The 25126-nt window shown below is 37.8% G+C and overlaps 2 protein-coding genes and 1 long non-coding RNA gene across 5 annotated transcripts in view; 1 reads left to right on the top strand and 2 right to left on the bottom strand.

Annotated features, from left to right (window-relative positions):
* Nucleotides 1-1249, bottom strand: part of MTREX (Mtr4 exosome RNA helicase) — a 105100-nt gene extending 103851 nt beyond the window's left edge. The window contains exon 1 of the mRNA XM_007079939.3: nt 1044-1249. Within this exon, the coding sequence (XP_007080001.2) occupies nt 1044-1177 (134 nt within the window). The 5' untranslated portion in view covers nt 1178-1249. The remainder of the gene's footprint in view (nt 1-1043) is intronic.
* Nucleotides 1250-1430: 181 nt separating this feature from the next.
* DHX29 (DExH-box helicase 29) overlaps nt 1431-25126 on the top strand; it is a 46181-nt gene continuing 22485 nt past the window's right edge. For both annotated transcript variants that reach the window (XM_007079937.3, XM_042986774.1), the window contains exons 1-11: nt 1431-1799; nt 8886-8959; nt 10356-10469; nt 12442-12571; nt 13272-13414; nt 15344-15469; nt 18367-18493; nt 19497-19655; nt 21368-21533; nt 21791-21914; nt 23154-23762. In XM_007079937.3, the coding sequence (XP_007079999.2) occupies nt 1619-1799; nt 8886-8959; nt 10356-10469; nt 12442-12571; nt 13272-13414; nt 15344-15469; nt 18367-18493; nt 19497-19655; nt 21368-21533; nt 21791-21914; nt 23154-23762 (1953 nt within the window). In that variant the 5' untranslated portion in view covers nt 1431-1618. The remainder of the gene's footprint in view (nt 1800-8885; nt 8960-10355; nt 10470-12441; nt 12572-13271; nt 13415-15343; nt 15470-18366; nt 18494-19496; nt 19656-21367; nt 21534-21790; nt 21915-23153; nt 23763-25126) is intronic.
* The window catches only part of LOC107179439, a 42444-nt gene continuing 40610 nt past the window's right edge, over nt 23293-25126 (bottom strand). For both annotated transcript variants that reach the window (XR_006217751.1, XR_006217752.1), the window contains one exon: nt 23293-23325. This is a non-coding gene — a long non-coding RNA (uncharacterized LOC107179439). The remainder of the gene's footprint in view (nt 23326-25126) is intronic.

The following is a 25126-nucleotide window of genomic DNA, read 5'->3' as shown; positions in this document are numbered from 1 at the left end:
TGACAGCTCGGGGCCTGGAGCCTGCTTTGCATTCTGTGTCTCCCTCTCTTTCTGCCCCTCCCCTGCTTGCACTCTGTCTCTGTCTTTCAAAAAAAAAAAAAAAAATCCCTGAATGACACAGAGATCTCTTTTGGAACTGTACGGCACTTAACTGTATACACTATTTTATCTCAATCACCTACTAACCTTTAAAACATGTACCTGGTTTTACCTCTTTACCAGGACTAAAAATTCCTTGAGAAAAAAATCATGTCTAATTTAATCCTATTTACTGAGTATCTCCCTTAGCTAAGAGTAAATTCTGTTAAGAATGAATCATCTTTTTAATCCAAATATCAGCTTTTCCTTGCTCTACTATAAACAATATCGTACACTTTACGATAGTTCTATGCATCAATCTAGTACATATGTTTAGAAACCATTACGTTTTAAAAATTTTCTTAGTAAACTCAACGATAGCCAGCTTTTGAGAATCTATTACGTGATAAGCACTGTTAGGTGCTGGTACATAGGTGCATTCACAGTCAATCCTCACAACCTTAGTAGTAGACACGTTCTTTTTTAAGGGCAAAAAGCTACAGCTTGGAGATTAAATCTCTCCTGAGTCCTCCTGTTGCGATTTGCCCGTTCCAAGTCAATTCAAGTCACGTTTTCTAAGCTCCTTAACCCTTTACTCAACTGGTCATTAGTTTCATCAAAGACCGTGCCAGGTATTGTGGGCCACAGAACCTAACAGATACACCTCACCTGTCCTCCCGACTCCACGGCGCACACGGGGGTAGAGTCAGCAACCTAGGCGTCAAGGAATTACTGTGGCAGGAGCTCACGCTGTCTGCGGGCACCGGGGACCGCCAAAATCCCAACTCACCAAACCAACATTCCTCCCCCCCGCCTTCAACATTCTCCCCAAAACCCTTCACTTCCCGATGCCACTCGGTCTGCACCACAGTTGCTCATGCTCTTCAGAAGAATATTGTATTTTCTCCCCTCAGCAATGAGAAAAGAGGGAAAAAAAACAAACAACATCCTGACACTTTTCTTACCCGCCCTTTTCTGCAGACCCTGGCGGCCCCTTCCATTTCCCCTTCTCCTTCTCTCTGTCGTTTTTAGTTCCGGGTGCGGTGGCCGAGTCGTCCTCAAACACGCTGAAGAGCTCATCCCCGAAAGCGTCCGCCATCTTTCCGAGCTGGGAGACCGAATCTCCCTCCTACCCACGATGCTCTGCGAGCGGACCGACAATGACGCCAAGGGAAACCTCAGCTGTACCCCATGGGAGACAAAAGTAGTCTAGTCACGCAACCCCATCCCCCAGAATTCTTCCTTGACTTCTTCTCTTCCGACTTTTCCTTTCCCACCACGACTAGATGGCCAGTTCGCTAACTTAAAGAAGGAGCGCGGCGAGAATGCCCGGCATGCGGTAGGCACCTAGAGGGAGGCGAGGAGGCGGAACCTTGGTGAGTCGCACCAATTGAAATTCAGCGGTCGCCAAGGCCCTAGAAGCCCGGATGAAGGACGCAGGGTGGCGGCGTGGGACCCGGGGAATGTAAAGAGCACTTGGAGACGGTGCTGCGGTGGTTCCGGGACTTACAGCAGCAGGGCTCTTTGCCATCGATGCAGTATGGGAGGCAAGAACAAGAAACACAAAGCGCCCGGGGCCGCGGCGGTCCGGGCCGCCGTGTCTGCTTCCAGAGCCAAATCCGCCGAGGCCGGAGCTGCTGGGGAGGCCCAAAACAAGAAGCCGGTGGCCAGGCCGCCCCCCGCAGCTGCCGCTAGCACCAGGGAGCCCCGAGTCAAGCAAGGTACGAGCGGTCCTGGGGCCCCGGGCTTTCCACCCCGAGCAGCTGCTGCTGTTTACGCGGTAGAAGCCAGCGCAACCTGGGCCGACCCTAGGTCTCAAAATTTGTGTCTTCCACACCTGCAGCTGCTAGTTTCTATGCGGTGGCCTTGTTCTAGGTTAGTGTAAGCTTTGGGGGCCTCTGAAGTTATGACAGTAGTCCTCTTGCAGCCTGGCATCTCCCACTTAACCGTGCTTTTTCTTAAGAGAACAGAATAAAAATTGCATTTGCTCCCGTTTCAGCAGGAATTAGTCTTGAGCCATTATCTAAATTAGCTAGGTTGATGCAGAGGGTAATGTGTGGAGTTCCTAACCTCCTGGAGTCAGGCCCTTTTTGTACTTGATCTTCGTATCATTTTCAACCACTGTTTTCATGTGTTATGGAAGAACCAGTAATAAGAATTTCAGTACTTAAACACCGAATATGGGTATAACCTATTGTGGAAATATTTCTAATCTTTACCACTGTCATGCATTCTTTGCTTACTGTGTAATTTAGTTTGATAACTCAGAGATTGCTGATTCTGGCTACAGATGAGCAGGCCCCTATATAAAAACTGATTCTAAAACATGTACAGGTATCCTCTATTTTGTTCTGTTTAGCTTGTTTGCCTATAGTTCTTATTGAAATGTTCGTCCAACACGTTTTTGAACACTTCTGTATCTCATGATGTTAGGGGTGGGATGAGCAATGTAGACAAGTCACCTCTCAGAACTTTCTGATGTAATGGCGGACACGGGCATTAAATAATCCTACCAGCATTGCTTTATAACTGATAAGTGCCACAAAGAAAAACTAAGGAAGAAGGTTTAACAAGCTAACCTAATTTTTACTGGAGAGGAGGAGGGGTCCTAGATGGTCTCTTTGAGAAAGTGACTTTTAAACTGAGATCAGGAGGACTGGTAGGTGTTACCCTGTAAAGAATGGGGGAAATAGTGTAGTATTCCTGGCAGAGTTAAGAAACTCCATGTGCAGAGATGGTGAGTGAAGAAAGAGCTTGGGTCCCGAGGTCCTCATGGAATGTAAGCTTTGCATAAGAGAAGATGGCACTAAAGAAGTATACACTTAACAAACTTTCACCTACAAGGTGAATAAATCTTTGCCCCACAGTTTATTGCAACATTTTAACTACCAAGTTTTGATGCTTGTAAATACAAATACATAGCATTTCTCTTTGACTATTATTCTGTGGCTCTTTTCCTCTGAACCAGCCTCTTTTGGATTCTCTTGTCTTTTCTGATATGCCTCTGAATTCTTTCAACTCTATAATCATTTGTTGTATTCTTTGGCTTCCTATTCCTCCTGCCCCAAAACAATGAAGGTGTTAGTCTGTAACAGTATAGTTCTCCATCTACAGTCCTTCTAGGAGAGTACTTCCATTACTAATTCTGTCCTTTTCTTTGTAGATGATTCCTCACTCACTCTGTCTAGTCCTGGTTTTTATTCTAATCTCAGGTCAGCCATTTCCATATTTACGTGGACCTTTTGACCCTATATTGCAAGCCTCTCAAATTTAACATGGCTCATACTAAACTATCCTTCTCTCCTGACCCTAGCTTCTATGATCTCCTTGTTTTTGTTTTTCCATATTCCTTTTTATTCAATGTTAATAATTACTTTTAATGTCTTCTTTTCTTCCTCACATCGAATCTCTTGCCGTGCTTTATACAATCTTCACTTACCTTCTGTGTACACCATTTTCACTTTTCAGCACTTTGTGCTGTTCATGCATCAGTCTAGGTACTCATGAATTCCTGGAGTACCAACAAAGCTTTCTAATGGGTCTCCCTACCTCTTATTTTTCTTCCTCTAGTTTGTCCTGCCTGCAGTCATCAGATTAATATTGAAGAAATGCTGCTTTGTGCATAGCACTTCTCAGTTTGTTTCACAGCGTCTGCACTGACTTTGTGATTAAGTCCAAACCATTCATCTAGCATCTAAGACTCCTTTTCCAGCCTTGTTACTAATTCCTGTATTTACCTATAGCAAATCTAATGTATTTTCATTGTTCCAAATGCAGGTATTGACTTTCTGCCTCCTTGTATTCTTGCCATTTTCTCTTAACAGAATGCCATCTGTCCCAAACACATCTATCCCAAATAGTGAAATCCAATAACGCCCTTCCCAAATGTCAAGAGAGAAAAAATGAGAGGTTGTCTATGAAATTTGTAGGAAAGATTTTATAACTAAGTTCATATATACAGCACTGAAAATAAATCTGCTGTGCAGACTGTGACGTGATTTTTTTTCTGTTTGGGTATTTTTATATAACATGATAGGCCTACTTTGGAGGAAAAAACATTTCTGAACTTGTTTTAGTTGTTAATGTAAGTGTAATTGTTCTACTTCCCCTCAACTCTTTTCAAAAATGTGAAGGATTGTACATAGCATTAGTTTCTCAAAATTGTCCTGTCACATAGAGGGAGAAAATCTCTTCTGCCATGAAATGACTCTTGGCACAATTCTCAGTATTCTCTCACTCCTGTTTTTTTCACTTCATTTGTTCATCAGATAATTTTTAAATTGCTACTATGTTCTAGGCAAGACTAGGCCCTGGAGATACCACATGAACTGATCGAGGGAGAGGACTAACAACTGTAAGGCTGGCGTTTGTGAAAATCCTTAAGCCTAGCTGAGATGTAAAAATCCTAAGAGGGAAACAAGACTAGGGGGACTAATGTCATGAGTTAACTCATAAAACCATGATAAATATTTTTCAGGGTCATCCAAATAAAACAAAAAGTGCAACAAAAATCAGAAAAGTGACTTGGTAAAGAACGAATTAAATAGTAGAGTCTGTTTTTGCTCAGAACAGGGATGGCTTCCCTGAGGAAACATCTATGCTGAGGTGGTTGGAAGCATCCAGTTATTAGAAGATCTGAAGACAATGTTTGAGGCTGAGGGGACAAGGGCAAAGGCCCTAAGATGGGAACAAGCTTGGCATGTTAACAAAAAAAAATAAAAAAAGAAGAAAGTCCATGGGTAGAATGAAAGAGAAGGGGCTAGTGTTGGCATTAAATGTAGGAGAGACCTTAGGTAGTTTACATTTTTAAAGGATTAGTCAGGTGGCTCTGGCAGTATGGACTTCCTCACAGACCCTGACTGCTCAGATTGTATCATTTCATCCTCATTTATTCTCTAGATACCCTGTATTTCCCTTTCGCAGTTTATTTGCATAGTTACTTAATGACTCCACTAGTAATTGAGCTCCATGAAGACAAGGACTGCGTCTTATTTATCCCTGTTTAGATCCCTTACCTGGTTCACATCCCCTTACGAATGTGTACTGTTGGTCAGAAAGAAACCAAAATGCCTCAGTACACCTGTCACCAGCGCTAGCAACTCAAAGTGAGTGTATTAGCAATAGTGGGTCATTATAATCACTCCGTGATACAAAACAATACATTATAAAAGGAACATGTTGTGAAAGAAAGAGTAGTTGGCAACAACACATTGATTTTTTTGGCTGGTGTGGTTTTTTTTTTTAGCAGAGTCATCTTGAGGAAATCACTTTTTCTGTGCTTCAACTTTAATAAATATTTTTTAAAATAGTGTGCTGTGTTCTATGAACTATCATTTCTAAATTTGAAATCAATAATACTTTTGCCTTGGATATACTGTACACTAGCATCCTTATTTCCAGTCAAATTTACAGTAACTCCCTCTGTCTGAAACAGAAAACCACAGTTTATGGAAAAATGTCTTCAAGTAGCTGTCCTAAATCCTGTACACTTTATTTGGCAAAAGAATGGGACCCATCTTTGTTCCATGGCCTAATGACTTAGAATTGCATTTGAAAATAGAGTTACTAATTTCTAAGTTTGAGTTACTATTTTCTTCTGGTGCCTTCACTTTTTGCTAAATAACACATTAGAATCTGGCAGTTACATGGACATTCTGAAAGTTGGCAGCTGACAAGAAAGGAGACTACAGAATCACCAAGTAGAAAATTAGAGCAGTTTTGGAGGAATTGAGTAAGGTCAGTCTTCTTACTAGCTCTGCAGGTTTTAAGTTAAATTATAGATATTCATAATAACACATCATAAAAAGGTTTGGATTTTCTTGATGGTACTGTGTATATAACAGGAAGCATAAATATATTTTGGGAAGTTTTCCATCAAATTGTTTAAGATGCATTTCAAATTCTGAAGCTTTCGTTCACACTCATTAAAACTCTTATATAAACATGTTTTAAGAAGAAGAAGAATTCGAAATAGAAAGGGCCTTACTTGATTTAATTGGTACTTTCTCTGTGGCAAGATCTCATTGTTGCCTTAGTTCCTTGGCCTATTGATTAAAATGAAAACATATCCACTTTTAGAGACCTTTAATTGCACCCAGTGAATGTGCAGCAGTATCTGTGTGCATTCCCTCCCTGGTTTTCTGGGGACTCAGCACTTCTTTTATTTGCCCTCTGGAAGTTCACAATATAAGCTGACTTCTAAGAAGTGATATGGTTGTTTGTCTTAGGGAGAGTGGTTGGAGAAGACAAAGGAGAGCTTATTTCAATCTTCAACACAAAAACTTATTAAAGGAATTTATAATTTCACCTCCATCAGTAACACATCAACCTTGAATTGCTTCTCAGTATAGTCTTGGTAATAAACTGCTCTACCATCTGTACCTTTCCCAAAAGGGTTGTAATTGGATCCCCTCAGTGGTTTTTGGGACTTAGAAACTCTGATTAGTATGCAAAATTTGTGAATAAGTTTACTGCAAATGATGAGACTTCACAGAAATGGTTAAGGACTACTGATATGTACTCGCGTTTATGACTATTGACTTGAGTTTATGAGCAAGGTTACTAGAATTAAAGTTTAAGACTACAAGATAAGGAAATTAACCATAATGTGCCAGAATTGTCCCTATCTTTTCATATACTCTAGGTAACCTTGGGTACTTCCTGTAGAACTAGCATAGAAATAATTCAGGGAACCACTGATGTCTCTAATTCAGACTGCCCAAATGTAAATAGTTACTCTGAAAAACTTTTTTCTTTTAAATTTTTATTTCAATGTTTATTTTTGAGAGACAGAGACAGAGCATGAGTGGGGGAGGGGCAGAGAGAGAGAGGGAGACACAGCATCCAAAGCAGGCTCCAGGCTCTGAACTGTTGGCACAGAGCCCAACGCGGGGCTCGAATTCACAAACCATGAGATCATGACCTGAGCCAAAGTCGGACACTTAACCAACTGAGCCACCCAGGCACCCCAAAACTTTTTCCTTTTAAAATGGCTAATTATATTAAGTAGCATCTTAAAAGGAAAACTCTAAGTCAACAGAGACCCAAGTTTTTGACCTTTAAAATCATAATAAGCAACTTATAAATTTAATGTTTAGGTTTCTCTCCGAAAGTAAAAAAAAAAAAAAAAAAAAAAAAATCCTTACTTTGAGATTTATTAACAGCAGAGTGAGTAGACGTTCTAAGATTCTAGGAGTATTCTTATATAGTAGTGGTTTGTCAAGTGTGTTCAAGGGATCCTGTGGAATTCTTGAAACCTCTCTGTCAGGGACTCCATGAAATGAGAACTGTTTTCATTAATCTAAAATGTTATTTGCCATATTTGTACTCATTTTCTCATGAGTGTACAGTGGTATTTTTCAGTGGCTACATGATGATAATACAGAAAATTGAATGGAGAAACCAGACATTAAGAGATTTGCAAAAACCCAAAACATTTTTTGGGGGGGTTTGGAAAATGTAGGTATTTTTCATAAGAAGTATTTATATTATAGTGGGTTTGTTCTTTTTAATGAATTAATGAGTATTTAAAAATTTTTCCTTTTTATAACGTGATGTGTATCAGTGTTATAATTCACATAAAAAGTATTTGGGATCGTCACTGATTTTTAAGAGAATAAACAGATCATGAGACTAATGGTTTGAAAATAATATGTGTTCCTTCATGGTTACTCGTTAGAGAACTGATGATATGTATAGTGTTTCTCTTGGCTGGAACAGACTTGACAACTGTAATGGGTATAGTAGTATCATTCCCACTCCCCCACCCCCATCTCCCCAAAGTTCATTTCTACCTGGAACCTCAGAATGCAACCTTATTTGGAAATAAGATCCTTACAGATAAAATTAGTGAGGGATCTTTCATCTTGAGATGGAATCATCCAGTGGCTAGTGTCCACAGAAAGGAGAGAGATATGTGAACACAGACACTAGAGTCTAAGGCCATGTGAAGCCCCATGTGTAAAAGGCAAACAAGGCAAGCAATTCCTGGGATTACCAGAAGGATTACCAAAGGATTCTTGTCTAGAACCTAAAGGGAGCATGGTCCTAGCGACAACTTGATTTTGGACTTAAAGCCTCCAGAATTGTGAGAGAATATGTTACATTTGGCCAACCAAGTTTGTGGTAATTTGTCCTAAGAAACTAGTACAGCAACCCTTGGACTCAATAGGAGAAGATGAGGGGCGCCTGGGTGGCTCAGTCATTTGGGCATCCGACTTCAGCTCAGGTCATGATCTCACAGTTCGTGAGTTCGAGCCCCGCGTCAGGCTCTGTGCTGACAGGTCAGAGCCTGGAGCCTGCTTCGGATTCTATGTCTCCCTCTCTGCCCCTCCCCCACCCATGCTCTGTCTCTGTCTCTCTCTCTCAAAAATGAAGATTAAAAAAAAAATAGGAGAAGATGACAGGAGCTGCTGCCTCATTTATACTTTAGGTGGGAGTATTTCTCTTAAAAAATAACCATCTTCTCTGCCAGGAATCTAATATCCTCTGAGAGATCTTGCTTCAGTTAAGTGCCACGCAGAAGAGCATCTGACTTTGAAAATATAAAGGTGAACGTAGATTTAATTTAAAAAATATACAATGCTTTTGCTCTTTGTAAGTAACTTGTTAACCTTGAGAATGCTAATTGGTAAAATGTTTGTGAAAATTTAGAGGCAGTATTGCTGACTTGTAGATTGAGTTATTTGGTGAAGTAGGGAAAAGAGGTGAAATCAAATATTTAATGTTTAGCAATTTTTAGAGAAAAAATAATGTAGTAATTATTAATGATTAAACTGCCTTGACTACTTGTTGTCTGTTATATACAGGTCCGAAAATTTATAGTTTTAATTCTACAAATGATTCTGGAGGTCCTGCAAATCTGGATAAATCTATTTTGAAAGTGAGTACTGAGGTCTTGAGTCATTTCAAGAAATGTTCTCTTTGAAAAAGAAAGAAAAAGGTATATTCTTAAATAAAAGAAATGGTGTATTTAAAATTTTTGTAATAAATTAATTGCTGATTTGTACTAAATAGATGTAAATCATAACATATATGTTGAAAGCCTATGGGAACTTAAGGAAGATGTGGGTAAGATCCAAATTAAAAAAAAAATTTTTTTTTTTAATGTTTATTTTTGAGAGAAAGAGGAAGGAGAGGGGAGAGAGAGGGGGACAAAGAATCTGAAGCAGGCTTCAGGCTCTGAGCGGTCAGCCCAGAGCCTTATGAAGGTCTCAAACCCACAAATCATGAGATCATGACCTGAGCTCAAGTCGGATGCTTAACTAGCTGAGCCACCCAGGTGCCCCAAGATACAAATCTTTAAGGATAGCATATGCATCCTTTCAGACCTGGTTTAGTATACATTTCCAGCCTCCTTTCCATTATTCTTCTCCACTTAAAGTTTTAGTTTAAATCTCATTGTTCTTCCAAGTCCCATGTGATTTTATGACTCTAGGCTTTTGTCAGTGAACTCTCTGCTTAAAGTGACCTGCTTCCCCTTCTCCATCTGTCTGTCACCTCTGGAGCCTCTAAGAAGTCCTTCATAACTCACCAGTTTTTCTTGTGGTCCCATTTTTTTTTTAATAGTTGCCATGCTGGTTTACAGTGTATCTTTTTATATAGGTTTCCTGTGCTAGACTGATTTCTGTAGTATATTTTTGAGCATAGATCATGGTAGGCATTCAGTAAAGATGTGGTAAAGGAAAGGTACATGTTTGTAGGTACATGTTTGTGTATTCTGAAGTTTAAAGTTTGGAAAGAACATATGAAACAAAAAAATGGAATGCAAAGTGGCTAATAGAAAAACAAGATCAAACATTGGGAGCCAAAAGAATTTGTGTTACCTAATTATTACTATTTATATAGTATTTATTTTTGTTTGATATGTGTTCTTTTTAGTGTAACATCCATTCTTTAAAGCTGTTTGCTTGGGGTTTACATTAAGCAGATTCCTGGGCTCCATCCACAAGGATTCTGATTCAGCTTTACGATCAAGCTTAGGAATCGGTCTTTATGATAGCAATTCGAAGACAGTGCAGCTTCAGAGGGTTTGTAAGAGGATTTCTTCCTTGTCATATGTTGCTTTTTTCATATCCCATTTTTTCTTAAATATGTGGTACAGATATAGTCCAATGAATGGCGGTCTAAAATATAATTATTTTACCTGATTTTAGCGGAAATTCTTGGATTGTTGGCAGGGATACAGAAAACTATGTGATTTTCTTCTAATCATTTATTTATTAAATATTATGTAATAATTTAGATTCTAATTGATAGGACCTTTTTGGCTTCAACAGGTGGTAATTAATCACAAACTAGAGCAAAGAATTATTGGAGTGATAAATGAGCATAAAAAGCAAAATAATGACAAAGGAGTGATTTCTGGAAGACTTACTGCCAAAAAATTACAGGTATTTTGCAAACTTTTTTTAAGTTCCGTATTTTTTTTATGTTTATTTAATATTTATTTTGACAAAGAGTGCATGCATGAGCAGGGGAGGGGCAGAGAGACAGGAAGAGAGAGAATCCCAAGCAAGCTCCATGCTGTCAGCACAGAGCTCAACACAGAGCTCGAACCCACAAACCATGAGATGATGACCTGAGCAAAAATCAAAAGAGACGCTTAACTGAGCTACTTAGGTGCCCCCACTAAGTTCCTTATTTTTAATGGAGCATTTTTAAGCCTGTTCTACGTTGTAAGATAGTGAGAAAAAATGACATTTTCAGCTCTGTTGAGATTTTATGTAGATCATTGCCATCTGCAAAACTAGGGAAGGAATTGTGCCATATACAAGTACACACATTAAAATGGTGATGTGAAAACTAAATTACATTCCACAAATTATATTAGGCTCTATAGTGGGCACTTTGCTTACATTTTCTCTGACACAACAATACCAGAAGATACTTTGACCCATTTTTCAAATGAAGGAATCAGGGCTTGGAAAGATACTACATAAGCTATAGTCTGCAGTTGTTAATGAGTAAGTAGTAGAGTAAGCACAGTCTGGATTTGAACGTAATTCTCTCCAGCTCTGAAGATCATGCTTTAGAAAGTACATTAAGATGCTTTACTTTATAGATGAACATGTTCATTGACGCACTAATCGTAAGAAAAAGAGAAAACATCCTGAGTGGCCACTAATAGGAAAAGGTATGATTATGATACACCTACCTAATGAAGTATGTAACTCTTAGAAGTGATGAAGAGTTTCTGATAACTTGGGAAGATGCTAATGTTACGATGATTAAAAAAAATTTTTTTTAATGTTTATTTATTTTGGGAGAGACAGAGCATGAGCAGTGGAGGGGCAGAGGGAGAGAGGGAGACACAGAATCAGAAGCAGGCTCCAGACTCTGAGCTGTCGGCACAGGGCCCAATGTGGGGTTCAAACGCACAAACTGCGAGATCACGACCTGAGCTGAAGTCGGATGCTTAACTGAGCCACCCAGGTGCCCTGCTTATGTTATAACATTAAGTGAAATTTGTTTTCACAAGATCAGAAAAATGACTGATAGGAAACACTACATTGCAAACGATATCGTTGGATAGTAAGAATATGAGCAGTGTCTCCAGGTCCTTTTATTTATTTATTTATTTTCTAGGTCCTTTTATTTACTGTTTTAATTTTTTTTTAAATGTTTGTTTATTTTTGTGAGCAGAGGAGGGGCAGAGAGAGAGGGAGACACAGAATCTGAAGCAGGCCCCAGGCTCTCAGCTGTCAGCACAGAGCCCAGTGCCAGGCCCAGACCCACAAACCGTGAGAACATGACTTGAGCTGAAACTTGATGCTCAACCAGCTGAGCCACCCAGGCACCCTTTGAGGTCCTTTTAAAATTTATCCATAGTTCTCAAATTCTCAATCTGGTAAGCATATTTAACTCTTCTAACTAGAAGAGAGAAAAGATATTTTTGAAATAATAATTTGTATCAGAATTTCTTGTTTAAAATGAGTGGGCTACTGTGTGGCCCAGTAGCTTAAGCATCTGACTCTTGATTTTGGCTCAGGTCATGGCATGAGTTTCAGTCTTGCATTGGGCTCTGTGTTGATAGCATAGAGCCTGGTTGGGATTCTCTCCCTCTCTCTCTGCCCTCCCCTGATTTCCCTCCCTCTCTCTCTCTCTAAATACATAAATAAACTTAAAAAATTTAAATGAGTGGGAGAGGGGCACCTGGGTGGCTCAGTCAGTTAAGTGTCCAACTTGTGATCTTAGCTCAGGTCTTGATCTCAGGGTTGTGAGTTCAAGCCCTTGATTGGGCTCTGCGCCGGGCATAGAGCCTACTTAAATAAATAAATAAAAATAAAATGAGTGGTAGAATAAAATTAGTAATAAAAGGAGAGAAAATTGACCGAATGACTTTTTTGCATTTCCCTCTTACAGGATTTATACATGGCTTTACAAGCATTTTCATTTAAGACTAAGGACATTGAAGATGCCATGACTAACACACTCTTACAGGGAGGTGATCTCCATTCTGCCTTGGATTGGCTCTGTTTAAATCTTTCAGATGGTAAGTAGTATTATCATTAAAGTCTTTCATTTTCTAAAGCCCTTCTGAAATTCAGAATTTGTGATATTTGTATCAACCTCTACTTAAAATTTTTTCACTGTCTTAGAATTATTTTTTGAATGTTCTTACCCTTTTCTGCCCTTTGTAGTATATTCTCAGAGGTTGTAGTCCATGCAAGAAGAAATTTTTTGTGCATTACTTTCAGTTGTCAGTAGTCATTTTATAATGCACTTCATAGAACACATTTTTAAAGTTTGCCTACCTGTTACCTATCAGACTGTCTCTCCTGGTTTTGGTTTAGAAACTTGGGCCATCTGGCTTTGGATAGTTTTAATAACCAGAGAGTCAAGGTTGTCATCTTTATCAAGAACCTAGAGTGCAAATTGCTTGTATGACTGATTAAGGATCCTGCCATATACTGTAATAGGCAACCAAAGAGTTGGGAAGGGTTCAAATCTTTTTTTGAAAATTTAGGAGCCTAACACATTGAGAGTGAAATAAATGGCCAGTTAGAGGTGGGCTGTCATCTGATGAGTGTTCGCACTTTGACAATAAAGTCAGATTCATCATAGGATTTCTATTCTTGGGGAGATGAGCGTGGAAGAAAATTAGGTGCTCTTTGTTTAGCCAGGATTTTTGTGTATGATGAATGTGTATGTTTATCATCTGTATGTTTTTTTTTTAAATCCCAATTTTTAAGATGCACTTCCTGAAGGATTCAGTCAAGAATTTGAAGAGCAACAAACTAAAAGTAGGCCAAAATTCCAGTCTCCTCAAATACCAGCCACTGTTTCACCTCCATCGCAACCTAAAATCAAAAAACCAGAAGATACTAAGATTAAGGTAATTTAAGAATTAAACACATGAAGTTGTATAGAAATCAGAATAAAGTGCATTATAGCAGTTTATGAGTAGAAATACTAGGTTGCAATAATGTTTTTGCTTATTGAAGAGAATTAGTTTGCCAAACTTTTCTGTCACGGTTTCGGTAGTCTATTGCTGCATAGCAAACCACCCAAAAATTTAGTGACTTAAACCACCAGTTTATTTCTTTTGATTCTGCAGTCTGGACCCGGGTTAGCTGTTTAGTCCATCTGTTCCCCAAGTTGTCTTACTAGGCTAGAATATCCAAAATGGTTTCTTATAGGGCTAGTACCTCAGCTGGGGGCTAACCAGGCATCCTTCTTTCCATGTGGCTAACTTATGTTTCCTCATATATGATGGTCACAGGGTGGTCTGATTTACTTGGCATCTGGCTTCTAAGACCAAGTATTTCAAGATGATAAGCCCCAGTCTATAAATTTCTTACCAAGCCCTAGCTTGTATCTTGGTAATGTTTCCTTGGTTGAAGCACATCACATGGCCAATTCCAAAATACGTGTGGAAGGGGATTACAGCAAGGAGTCAAGACTGGAAGGTGTACTTCATTAGGGTGTTATGCTTAAATACACTGCGTATCGCACCTAGAGAACATTATGCTAAGTGAAATAAACCAGTCACAGAAAGATAAATACTATAGGATTCCACTTAAGTGAAGTATCCAAAATAGCTAAACTCTTAGAAGTGGAGAATAGAGTGGAAGTTACCAGAGGCTGAAGGGAGGAGAGGGGAAAATGGGGAAATGTTGCCTAATCATTTAGTTTCAGTTACACAAGATGAGTAAGTTCTAGAGATCTTTGTAACATAGTGCCTATAGTTAACAGAACAATATTATGCACTTTAAAATATGTTCAGAAGATAGGTCTCATGTTATGTGTTCTCACCACAATCACCACTCCCTATCCCCACTAATCCATGTGCACATAAGAACACAAGGAAGTTTATAGAGATGATGGATATGTTTAGTATCTCAATTGTAGGTATCGTGAATGTACACATATGTCCAAACTCATCAGAATGAGTTTATGTATACATTATGATAAGTTAATATATAATTGATATATTAACACGTACATTAGATATGTACAATTTTTTAAAGTTTATTATTTCGAGAGAAAAAGCATATACATGTGAATAGGGGAGGGGCAGAGAGAAGGAGAGAAAGAATCCCGAGCAGGCTCCACGCGGTCAGCAGGGAGCCTGAGACAGGGCTTGATCCCATGAATGGCAAGATCATAACCTGAGCTGAAATCAAGAGTTGCATGCCCAACTGACTGAGCCACCCAGGCACCCCAAGTATGTACAGTTTTTAAATATATGAGTTATACCCCAGTAAAGCTTGAAAACAAAACAAAAACAAAAATCTGGAAGCATTATCCCCATAAAACCACTATTTTTAAGGAATAGCACTAGTTGGTTTTTTTGTTTTTTAAACATTTTATTTTTTGAGAGAGAGGGAGAGTGAATGTGTGATCAGGGGAGGGGCAGAGAGAGAGGGAGACACAGAATCCAAAGTAGGCTCCAGGCTCTGAGCTGTTAGCCCAGAGTCTGATTCAGGGCTCGAACCCACAAACACGAGATCGTGACCTGAGACGAGGTTGGATACTCAGCCTGACTGAGCCACCCAGTTGCCTGGAGTAGCACTAGTTTTTAAAGTTCTCCTTATTGTTTTGCCTCTTTATATAGACATACCTTTTTGATTTTGAAAGTTTAGACTTCTTAAAGCAAGGTGGAATTCGTTTGTCCTTCACAGAACAGTATATAATATGATTTTATGAGGTTTACGTGTCTACTGTTTCTGAGTGAAAAAAAAAATAGTAAAAACAGGGACACTTGATAGTTTGACACCTTTTTCTAACTTTGGTTTTTCAGATATTTGTTTTTCCTTTCTAGCCAAAAAAGGAAGAAAAAAATTTGGAAGTAAATATGAAAGAATGGATTTTGCAGTATGCCGAACAGCAAAATGAAGAAGAAAAGAGTGAGAATTCTAAAAGTTTAGAAGAGGAAAAATTTGACCCTGTGAGTTAGAAATTTGTGTTAGGCTTTTAGCTGGCTATTCATAGGCAACATATTTAACTTTTCTGTAACTTAGTTTTCTCATTTGTAAATTAAAGAAATACCCACCTCTAGGAGTGGATGGAAAGATTAAGCAAAATAAAACCTAAAAGTAACAAAATAAAAATGGCACAAAGTAACTGCTCAATAAGTGTTACTTACATTTCCTCCCATCTTTAAACATATAATCATCAAGTATTTTGAAATGATTATCGTTTGTAAGGAGTGTGCTAAATTCCTTGGATAATAAAATAAAGGCACATTTCATTACAAAAAAATCCTTAGTCTGGTCAGAGAAACCTAGATATAAGAGAAACTAAAAATGTAAGGTTACATGAAAACAAGTTGTAGGAAGAAAATATTACAATACGTGTCTGACAGTAGACTTTAGAATTTATAAAGAAGTTTTCAAAGGACAACAGATACTTCACAAAAATAGACATATGGATAGCCAGTAAACATGGAAAAACAATTTCAAGATCACTAGTCATCAGAGAAATGAAAATGGAAACTGCAGTTAGATCCTATTGTATATTCATCAAAATGGCTACAATTAAAGAGATCAGTAATACCAAGTGTTGGGAGTGCATGGAGCTGCAGGAACACTCAGACATTGATTGTGGGAGTATAAAATGGTATATCCACTTCAGAAAACTGGCACTTCCTTAAAAAGTTAAACATACACTTAGCCATGTGACAGAACAGTTTCGTTCTTAGGTATTTATTCAAGAAAACTGAAAACATGTCCACAAAAGACCTGTACACAAATGTGCATAGCAGTTTTATATTCATAATAGGCAAACACTGCAAGCAACTTTCCAAAACATTATCCTTGAATGAAAGAAGGGAGACACAGATGACTACATGTGTAATTATCATATTAAATTCCAGATAAGTCATCCTTGCTAAATCAATCTCTCGTGACAAAAGGCAGATCAGTAGTTGCTTGAGTCCAAGGATAGGGAAAGAGGATTGACTGTAAGGCAGCATGAGGAAACTTTTGGGGATGGTGGGAATGTTTTTTATCTTGATTAGGATGATGGTTAAATCAATATATATATTTATGAAACACATTCACCTGTATACCTAAATGGGTGTATTATGTTATATGTAAATCATACTTTAATAAAATTGGTTTAGAAAGAGAAAAGGGAAGTTGCAAAACACCATGTGTAGTATGATGAACCCATTTGTGTAAAAGAAAAAAATATATGTGTATTTTCATTCTATATGCACAGAAAAGATATGGAAAGATACACGAGAAGCTATTATTAGTGATTAGGACTGGGGTGGTAGAATGAGAGGGACACTTCTTTTTTTATACTCTTCTGTATCCTATACGTATTTTTTAAACTCTGTGCCTATATTAAACTAATATAAGCAAAAAGAACTTAGGACAGTATGAGTCTCCATTAAGGGTCAAAGAAGAGGTCTCTTCTGATTAGAACATTTGGTCAAGACTGCAAGAAGAGAGGGGGAACTTGAAGGGTGCAAAGTGTGCATGGGCAGTAAAGGGAAGATGATCCATATGGGTAAAATAGTGTGAACAGTGTACAGAAGTGGATTGTGCAATGAGCCTTTGGGTATTAAACAATATATGAATATATACAGAGTATAAAATGTAGATGAGTACTGACAGGAAGGAGTAAACAAGTGAGTTTAGCTGAGACCAGAAGATTTTGATCCCCCAAAAATGAATTTGACTTTTTTTTCTTGGGAAGAGCTTCTCAAAGTTGGGGGCAGGTGAGTTACAAGAATTTGGTATTTTAGGTCAAAATTAAAGTGCTTAAAGTGGTTTGGAATATTTAGTAGCGTTCAAGGTGATTTGGAAAGGATAGGGAAGCCATTTGGTAGCTCTTGCACTTCCTCGGGTATGAAATAATAAGGCTCCAAATTGGTATTGGAATTGGAAGGCAACAGAAACATTTAAAGCAAGAACCAATAGAAAGTCTTGGTTTACTGAATAAAGAAGTTAATGAGCTAAAGACAGCAAGAGATTTGCAGGTGGAGGGACAGTGGTATCAATGGCAGAAATAGGAATGATGGAAGAATGAGTGTGATTTGGGTGAACAGGAGGTACAGACAGCTAACGCTTCTGTTTACACTGTATCAGTGTGTTCTACACAAAGTGGTTCCAGACTTCAGCTCGATGTGCTGCCTTAGTTGATCTCTTTTCCATTCATGTTAACAGTTGTGTTTCATAGCAGCATTATACATGCCCTTATCTTCACCTTGTGCATTGATGCTTCTCATCTGTACTTTGTTAACCTAAGGAAAAAAACAAATTTGAGTTTAATTTTAAACTGCGTCTAATGTTTGCTCAGCGGAGCTAGTCCTTAAGTTTTATAACACCCATTTTTACCAGAGGCCTTTTTTTTTTTTTTTTTTTAATGTCCCTATTTTCTACAAGAAAGAGATTATGGAAAGGTAACTTTCAGATGAATATTATTATTATCTACACAATCCTTTATGTAAATTATGTATAAAAACAAAATACTTCTTTTTTACAGAAATGAGCTTACTTAACTTTTATTCTGTAGTTTTTAATTTTATTTAACATGTCAAGGAAATTTTCCATGTGGATCACCCTCATTCTTTTGGTACCTCATTTTTTTTTTCTAATGGCTGACAGATTTTCTCTGTAGATGAGTACCTTTGATTTGCAGTTTTTCCTCTTCTGTCACTACTACCTACAAATCTGCACCTTTGTATTGTTTCTCTGTGAAAAATTCCTAAAAGCAGATTTGCTGGATCAAAGAATAAGATTAAAAGATCATAGGTTTTTCTATAATAAATTGACAAATGACTTAACTGATTTTGTTCTTTTTTAAATTTCTGAATCAATATCTTCTTTGGAACAGAATGAAAGGTACTTGCACCTTGCAGCAAAACTTCTGGATGCAAAGGAGCAGGCAGCTACCTTTAAACTAGAAAAAAACAAGCAAGGCCAAAAAGAGGCTCAAGAAAAAATAAGGAAATTTCAAAGAGGTAAACACTTAAAAATTCTTAGGTATAGGGGCGCCTGGGTGGCTCAGTCGGTTGAGCGTCCGACTTCGGCTCAGGTCATGATCTCGCGGTCCGTGGGTTCAAGCCCCGCGTCGGGCTCTGTGCTGACAGCTCAGAGCCTGGAGCCTGTTTCAGATTCTGTGTCCCCCTCTCTCTCTGACCCTCCCCCATTCATGCTCTGTCTCTCTCTGTCTCAAAAATAAATAAATGTTAAAAAATTAAAAAAAAAAAATTCTTAGGTATATAAATGTCTCTTCTTTTTTTTGGCTTTCCTGGCATGGAGGTTGCCTCTTCTTGTCTACTCTTTCCTAACAGTTTATACCTGGGATTGATAGGCTTTCTGTAACAAGGCAAATAATAAATATGGTAGGTTGTGTGGCCCATATAGATGCTCTCACAACTACTGAACTCTCCTGTCACAGCATAGAAGTAGCCATTGGTAGTATGTAAATAAATGGCTATATTCTCATAAAACTTTATGGATACTGAAATAGGAATTTCATATAAATTTTCACATGTCACGAAATGCTTCGTATATTTTTCAACCAGTTAAAAATACCAAAATCATTTTTAGCTTATAGGCTATACAGAAACAGGCAGCAGGGCTGGATGCGACCCATGGGCCATAGTTTGTCAGCCTTTGAAATATACCATAAAATACCATCCTCATTCAAAAAGGAGAGTCAGGTACACTTCCATGAGCATTCATGTCTAATGAGTATGTTTTTCCAGACCTTCTACATCTGTTAAATAATTCATTTAAAACATTTTACTATATGATGTGAAAATAAATTGCCTCTGACTTCTAGCATAAATTCCAAGTAGAAAGTGTTGAATAACTGGCTGCAAGGAAAAAGAAAGAATGCTGTTCTAGTTTTTGTTGTTGTTGTTTTGCAGTTTTTTTGTTTGTTTTTTAACCGTCTCTGCAAAGTAAAGAGACATAAAAAACAAATACAACAAAGCACAATTCTTTTTTTCTTGGTAGAAATGGAAACTTTAGAAGACCATCCAGTATTCAATCCAGCCATAAAGATTTCACATCAACAGAATGAAAGGAAAAAGCCTCTTGTAGCCACAGAAGAGGAAAGGGCTTTGAACTTTAACTTATTTGAAAAATCTGTACCTGCTACTGAAGAAGAGAAAGGTAAAACAAAGGGAAAGGGTCTCGAGGTGAAAGTAGTAAACTGTCAGTGAAAATACAACTGAGAAATTGTTAGTTTCTAGCAAACTACATAAGCAAACATCTAGCAAACTACATAAGCTTGCAGTAAAGTTACGCTTCCACATGCTGTCTTGGAAAAATAATAATTATGATAACTCTTGTATCATTTTGTAATTTTAAGTATCTTGTTTCAGCCTCATCTCTTTCCAGTCCATCCTCCAAATTCCTGCCAGAATTATTTCCATAACCTATCTAAATGTGATTTCCCTGTTAAAAACCCTCAATCAGTAGTAAGTCCATACTTATCACGGCATTGAAGAGCCTTTGCATTCTACCACAATCTGCCTTCCCACTTTATTCTCCCAGCTAAGTACTGTAGCCGCAACATTCTCTAGAACATGTGTTATTTCATGGCTCCATGATTTTGCTCATTCTGTTATCCCCTACTTGGCCAACCTTACCCTCGCTTCAAGGTTAACTCAAACAGCCCTAAGAGGACTCTGCCATGAGTACTGCCATGCCACTGGATGTGTGTAATGGTGCATTTATTTGTGCTAAGTACATTATTGATAATAGCTTGTATGATATTTATCTGTACTTTAGTCAAGTCCTATGCTAAATTGTCAGTTTTTTAATTATATATGATAAATATTTATTGAATTTTTATTGTTTATAATGTCAGTTGCTTTATGTACAGTAATTAACAAAATAACCTAGTCCTTGCCCTCTTCAAGTGTATGGTCTTGTAGGGGAGATAAGCATTAAATATACACAAATATTTAATTATAAATTGTGATGTATGCTATCAGAGCAAGAATACTGGTGTTTCATATTAGAGATAACAATGGGGCTGTTGATTTGCTCTGAGATCTGATAGATGATTAGGTGTCAGCCCAGTGATACCTTGGTGGGAAGAGCCACCTTAGAAGGAGGGAGACAGTACATTGGAAGTCTAAGGTAGAGAAGATGTAGAGCAGACTATTCAACAGAACACTCTATGATAGGAATGTTATATATCTGGGCTATCCAGTGTGATAGCTACTAGCCAAATAGGAGTAATGGGCACTTGAAATGTGATTAATGCAACTGAGAAACTGAAAGTTTAATTGTAATTAATTTAGATTTGTTCATGTGTGGCTACTTCCTCTGTACTGGGCCAAGCAGGCTTAGAGCATTTGAGGAAGTGACTGCCTGCCTGTGTGGCTATAATAGAGTGAGCATGATAAGCAGAGATGGACCATGAAAAGGTATTAGGCAGTGGTGAAGAATTTGGACTTTATTTTATATATAATGTGAAACCAATGAAGGTGGCGGTGGCGGCGGCAGCTGTTAAGCAGAGAAATGACATCCAATCTATATTTTTTTCAAAAGATTACCCTCCCTGTGTGGTAGCCTCCCAAATACTATAATTCAGAGTACCCTGAACAATTCATCACATGATTAGTTATCATAGATATTTTATAAGAATGGATGAGTTACTCAGGATACTTTTTTTTAAAGATTCAGATATTTAGTGGTTTTATCCATTAAGAGGATATCCTTACATCGCTCAGAAGAGCAAACTTTTTTTTTTTTTAAACCTATTCTCTTCTAAAGGTCTTTTCCCAAAATTGAGAGGACTTTGATCACTCAAAAGAGACTACACATTACCACATGACAATTTTTTAAAAAACAATCTTTGTCTATCATTTTAGAGAAAAAGAAAGAACCTCATGATGTAAGAAATTTTGACTATACAGCTCGAAGCTGGACTGGAAAATCTCCCAAACAATTTCTGATCGATTGGGTCAGGAAGAATCTTCCCAAGAGTCCAAATCCTTCCTTTGAAAAAGTTCCAGTAGGTAGATACTGGAAATGTAGGTATGTTTTTTTGGTTAATTGAATGAACTTTTAGAAAAATCTAAGATGAAAAATCTGTTTCTTACATGTGAAGTAGACATATTTAGGAAGCTCTCTTATTCCACATCTCAGGTTGATAGTGCTGATATGTTATCTAGTACAGTGTCTTCATTAGAAATATTTAATTAATTAATGTAAACTTAGGCTCAGTGTGAATGGAATTCTGACTTGTTTTTACTTCATTAATTTTATTTTAAAAATCTTTGGCTTCCTTGTAGGGTAAGAGTAATCAAGTCTGAAGATGACGTACTGGTAGTATGCCCTACAATCTTAACAGAAGATGGCATGCAAGCTCAGCACCTGGGAGCAACTCTAGCTCTGTACCGTTTAGTGAAAGGGCAGGTGAGACTTTTTAAATTGATGTGTTTCAAAAGTCATTCGTGGAGTAGTGCGTGTACTGTACTTTGCCAACATAAAACTATGAGCATATGGAATGTATTTAACGATGGCCTTCGGTGCCAGTTTTTACTTAGCGCTTCTTCAGATTAATCCTCGTTTAATGCTTACTTATGATTTTGACTGCGTCTTGCCCCTAAACATAGCTTGGTCTTTCTGTCCTTAGACCAGAGGCTCTGAACAATTTCACTGGTCTAGTTTTTCAGGCTGTGCTATTTTATGGATTAAAAATAGTTGTTCTAGGTTGGTTGAAGTAAGGAGAATTTTTAAACAGTTTAATGCTTAAATGTTATGTCTCCCTTGAATGTTACATTTTTTTCTCAATTTTGAAAAGTTATAGAACTTAGTTCCAGTTTTCAATTTTAGAATATATGAACTATAAGCTTTCAGGTTTAAGAAAGATTGAAGTACTTCTGAAGGAAGCTTTTTTTTTTTCTTGGATTGTTGGATTGTCAACATTTCTTTTTTGCAATAAATACATGTTCTTCATGGGAAATTAGAACCACTGGAAACTTTAGACCCTGATGAAGTGGAACTCCAAACGATAGTTCTTTTCCAGCTTCTGCCAGTAAAAATCTGTAATGTCTTTATTTCACCTATTTTGCAAAAAGGGATCATAAGCTAAGCTTAATTGATAGAAGTAACTCTCAGTGTTATAGAGATAATTGTGGGCTCTTTTATGACACAGAATTAGGACAACTTAGATTCACTTCACTGTAGTTTATTTTAAATACTTTGACCTGTAATATCATTTACGTGCCAGCATCTCAGAGGGAATTTTCTTTCAGAAATGCTTTATGGGTCACCTACATATTTACATAGTACCACTGCAGGAATAAATAATAAAAATATACTCAGTAGTTTGCTCCAAGAATGAGCACTTTTCATGTATTAAAAGTTTACTTTAGAGTGTGTCTGTAAGGGAGATATTAGGCCCATTTTACCAATGTAGAATCTGAGACACAGGTTATTTGTCGAAGGTCACACAGTAAGTTTAGAAGCCTGAAATATGATATGCTATTTATAAATTTGCATCATATGCATGTGCATCTTAAAGTAGTAACTAAGAGACAAATTACATTTTAAGAGGAAAATAGCTATCCTTCTAAGTTCCAGCCTATTGAATTTTAATATTAAGTAATTAGTGAAAATAACATACTGGTGTTTTTTTTTTTCCCTTTATAGTCTGTGCACCAGTTACTTCCTCCCACTTACCGAGATGTTTGGTTGGAGTGGAGTGATGCAGAAAAGAAAAAGGAAGAATTAAATAAAATGGAAACCAATAAGCCACGTGATCTTTTTATTGCCAAACTTCTGAACAAATTGAAACAGCAGCAGCAGCAGCAGCAACAGCATTCTGAAAATAAGAGAGAAAACTCTGAAGATCCTGAGGAATCTTGGGAAAATTTAGTTTCTGATGAGGATTTTTCTGCACTGTCCTTGGAATCAGAAAAGGCAGAAGATTTGGAACCTGTTAGAGCCCTCTTTAGGAAGTTGCAAAGCACACCTAAGTACCAGAGACTTCTAAAGGAAAGGCAGCAGTTACCAGTGTTCAAGCATAGGAATTCAATTGTTGAAACTCTTAAAAGGCACCGGGTAGTGGTTGTGGCAGGTGAAACGGGGAGTGGCAAAAGTACTCAAGTACCACATTTCCTCTTGGAAGATTTGCTTCTAAATGAGTGGGGAGCTAGTAAGTGTAACATTGTCTGCACGCAGCCCCGAAGAATCTCAGCAGTGAGTTTAGCCACAAGAGTATGTGATGAGTTGGGCTGTGAAAATGGACCTGGAGGAAGGGTAAGATGTCGTTCAACTCCTTCTCAGTGAATGGTGACATTACTCATCTGTGCTCTTGGGATCCAAATGACACCTGTACAGTGTATGAGTTTTGACACTGCTACTGGCTATTCAGTAGCAGAATAACTGCAAAATATAGAAATTAATAAAATTGCTTAGAACCAAATATGAATTCCAGGTTGATACAACTCAGCTTAATTACACTTTGAATTGTTCTTTCTAGAGATGGTATTTAACATTTTTTTTAATGTTTTTTAATTTATTTTTGAGAGAGAGAGACAGAGTGAGGAGGGGCAGAGAGAGAGGGAGACTGAGAATCTGAAGCAGGCTCCAGGCTCCGAGCTGTCAGCACAGAGCCCGACATGGGGCTTGAACTGACAAATCACGAAATCATGACCTGAGCTGGAGTCAGACACTTAACCGAGTGAGCCACCCAGGCGCCCCTAACATTTTTGCTTCTGTCTTTAAGATAGGTAACCCTTCACTATAAATTTTTGTGAAACATGGTATGGATTTCTCTCATGGAATGTAAGAAGAAAAAAAGACATAATTTCTATCTTATAAGGAACTTATGTTAAGAGAATAACAGACATGTACATACATGGCAAATAAAAGAATGACCTTAGAAGGGAGCCTGGCTGGATCACTTGGTAGAGCTTGTGACTCTTGATCTCAGGGTTGTGAGTTCAAGCCCCACATGGGGTGCAGACATTACATACATACATACATACATACAAAAAATTATTTTAAAAATAACTGAAGAAATAAAAAAATGTGATGAGAATAGAAGTCACCTCAAGATTCCCATGAGGCACCACTACTGGTATGAGAATAGTTGCTCTTTAACACTGGCAGCTTTTATGAAATCTTGACAGAAAAGTAGACCAAATTGTAGGAACTGCTCTAAATTTTTGTCCTGAGTACCTCAATATTTTGTTGCAAGATAATTTAATTAGAATACAATAATCAATCTTTGATGGTACCTGGAGTGAACAGCTTTTGTCTCAACACTTTGAAAAGATCAAAAGTTTTTCTTGTTTAAAGTTAGCAAACCAGAGGCACCTGAGTGGTTCAGTTGGTTGGGCATCTAACTTCAGCTTGGGTCATGATTTCACAGTTCATGAGTTCGAGCCCTGTGTCAGGCTCTGTGCTGACAGCTTAGAGCCTGGAGCCTGCTTCGGCTTCTGTGTGTCTCCCTCTCTCTCTGCCCCTTTCCTGCTCACGCTCTGTCTCTCAAAAATAAGTAATTATTTAAAAAAAATTTTTTTTAAGTTAGCAGAACAAATTTTATAGGTTTATACAATTGAAGATATTGGGACAATAATTTTAGTTAATTTGGGACACCTGGGTGGCTCAGTCGGTTA

This window comes from Panthera tigris, chromosome A1, assembly GCF_018350195.1.
Source record: "Panthera tigris isolate Pti1 chromosome A1, P.tigris_Pti1_mat1.1, whole genome shotgun sequence".
Classification (NCBI taxonomy): Eukaryota; Metazoa; Chordata; class Mammalia; order Carnivora; family Felidae; genus Panthera; species Panthera tigris.
Note: the sequence above shows the minus strand (reverse complement) of the source record. Positions and strands in the feature narration are given on the sequence as shown.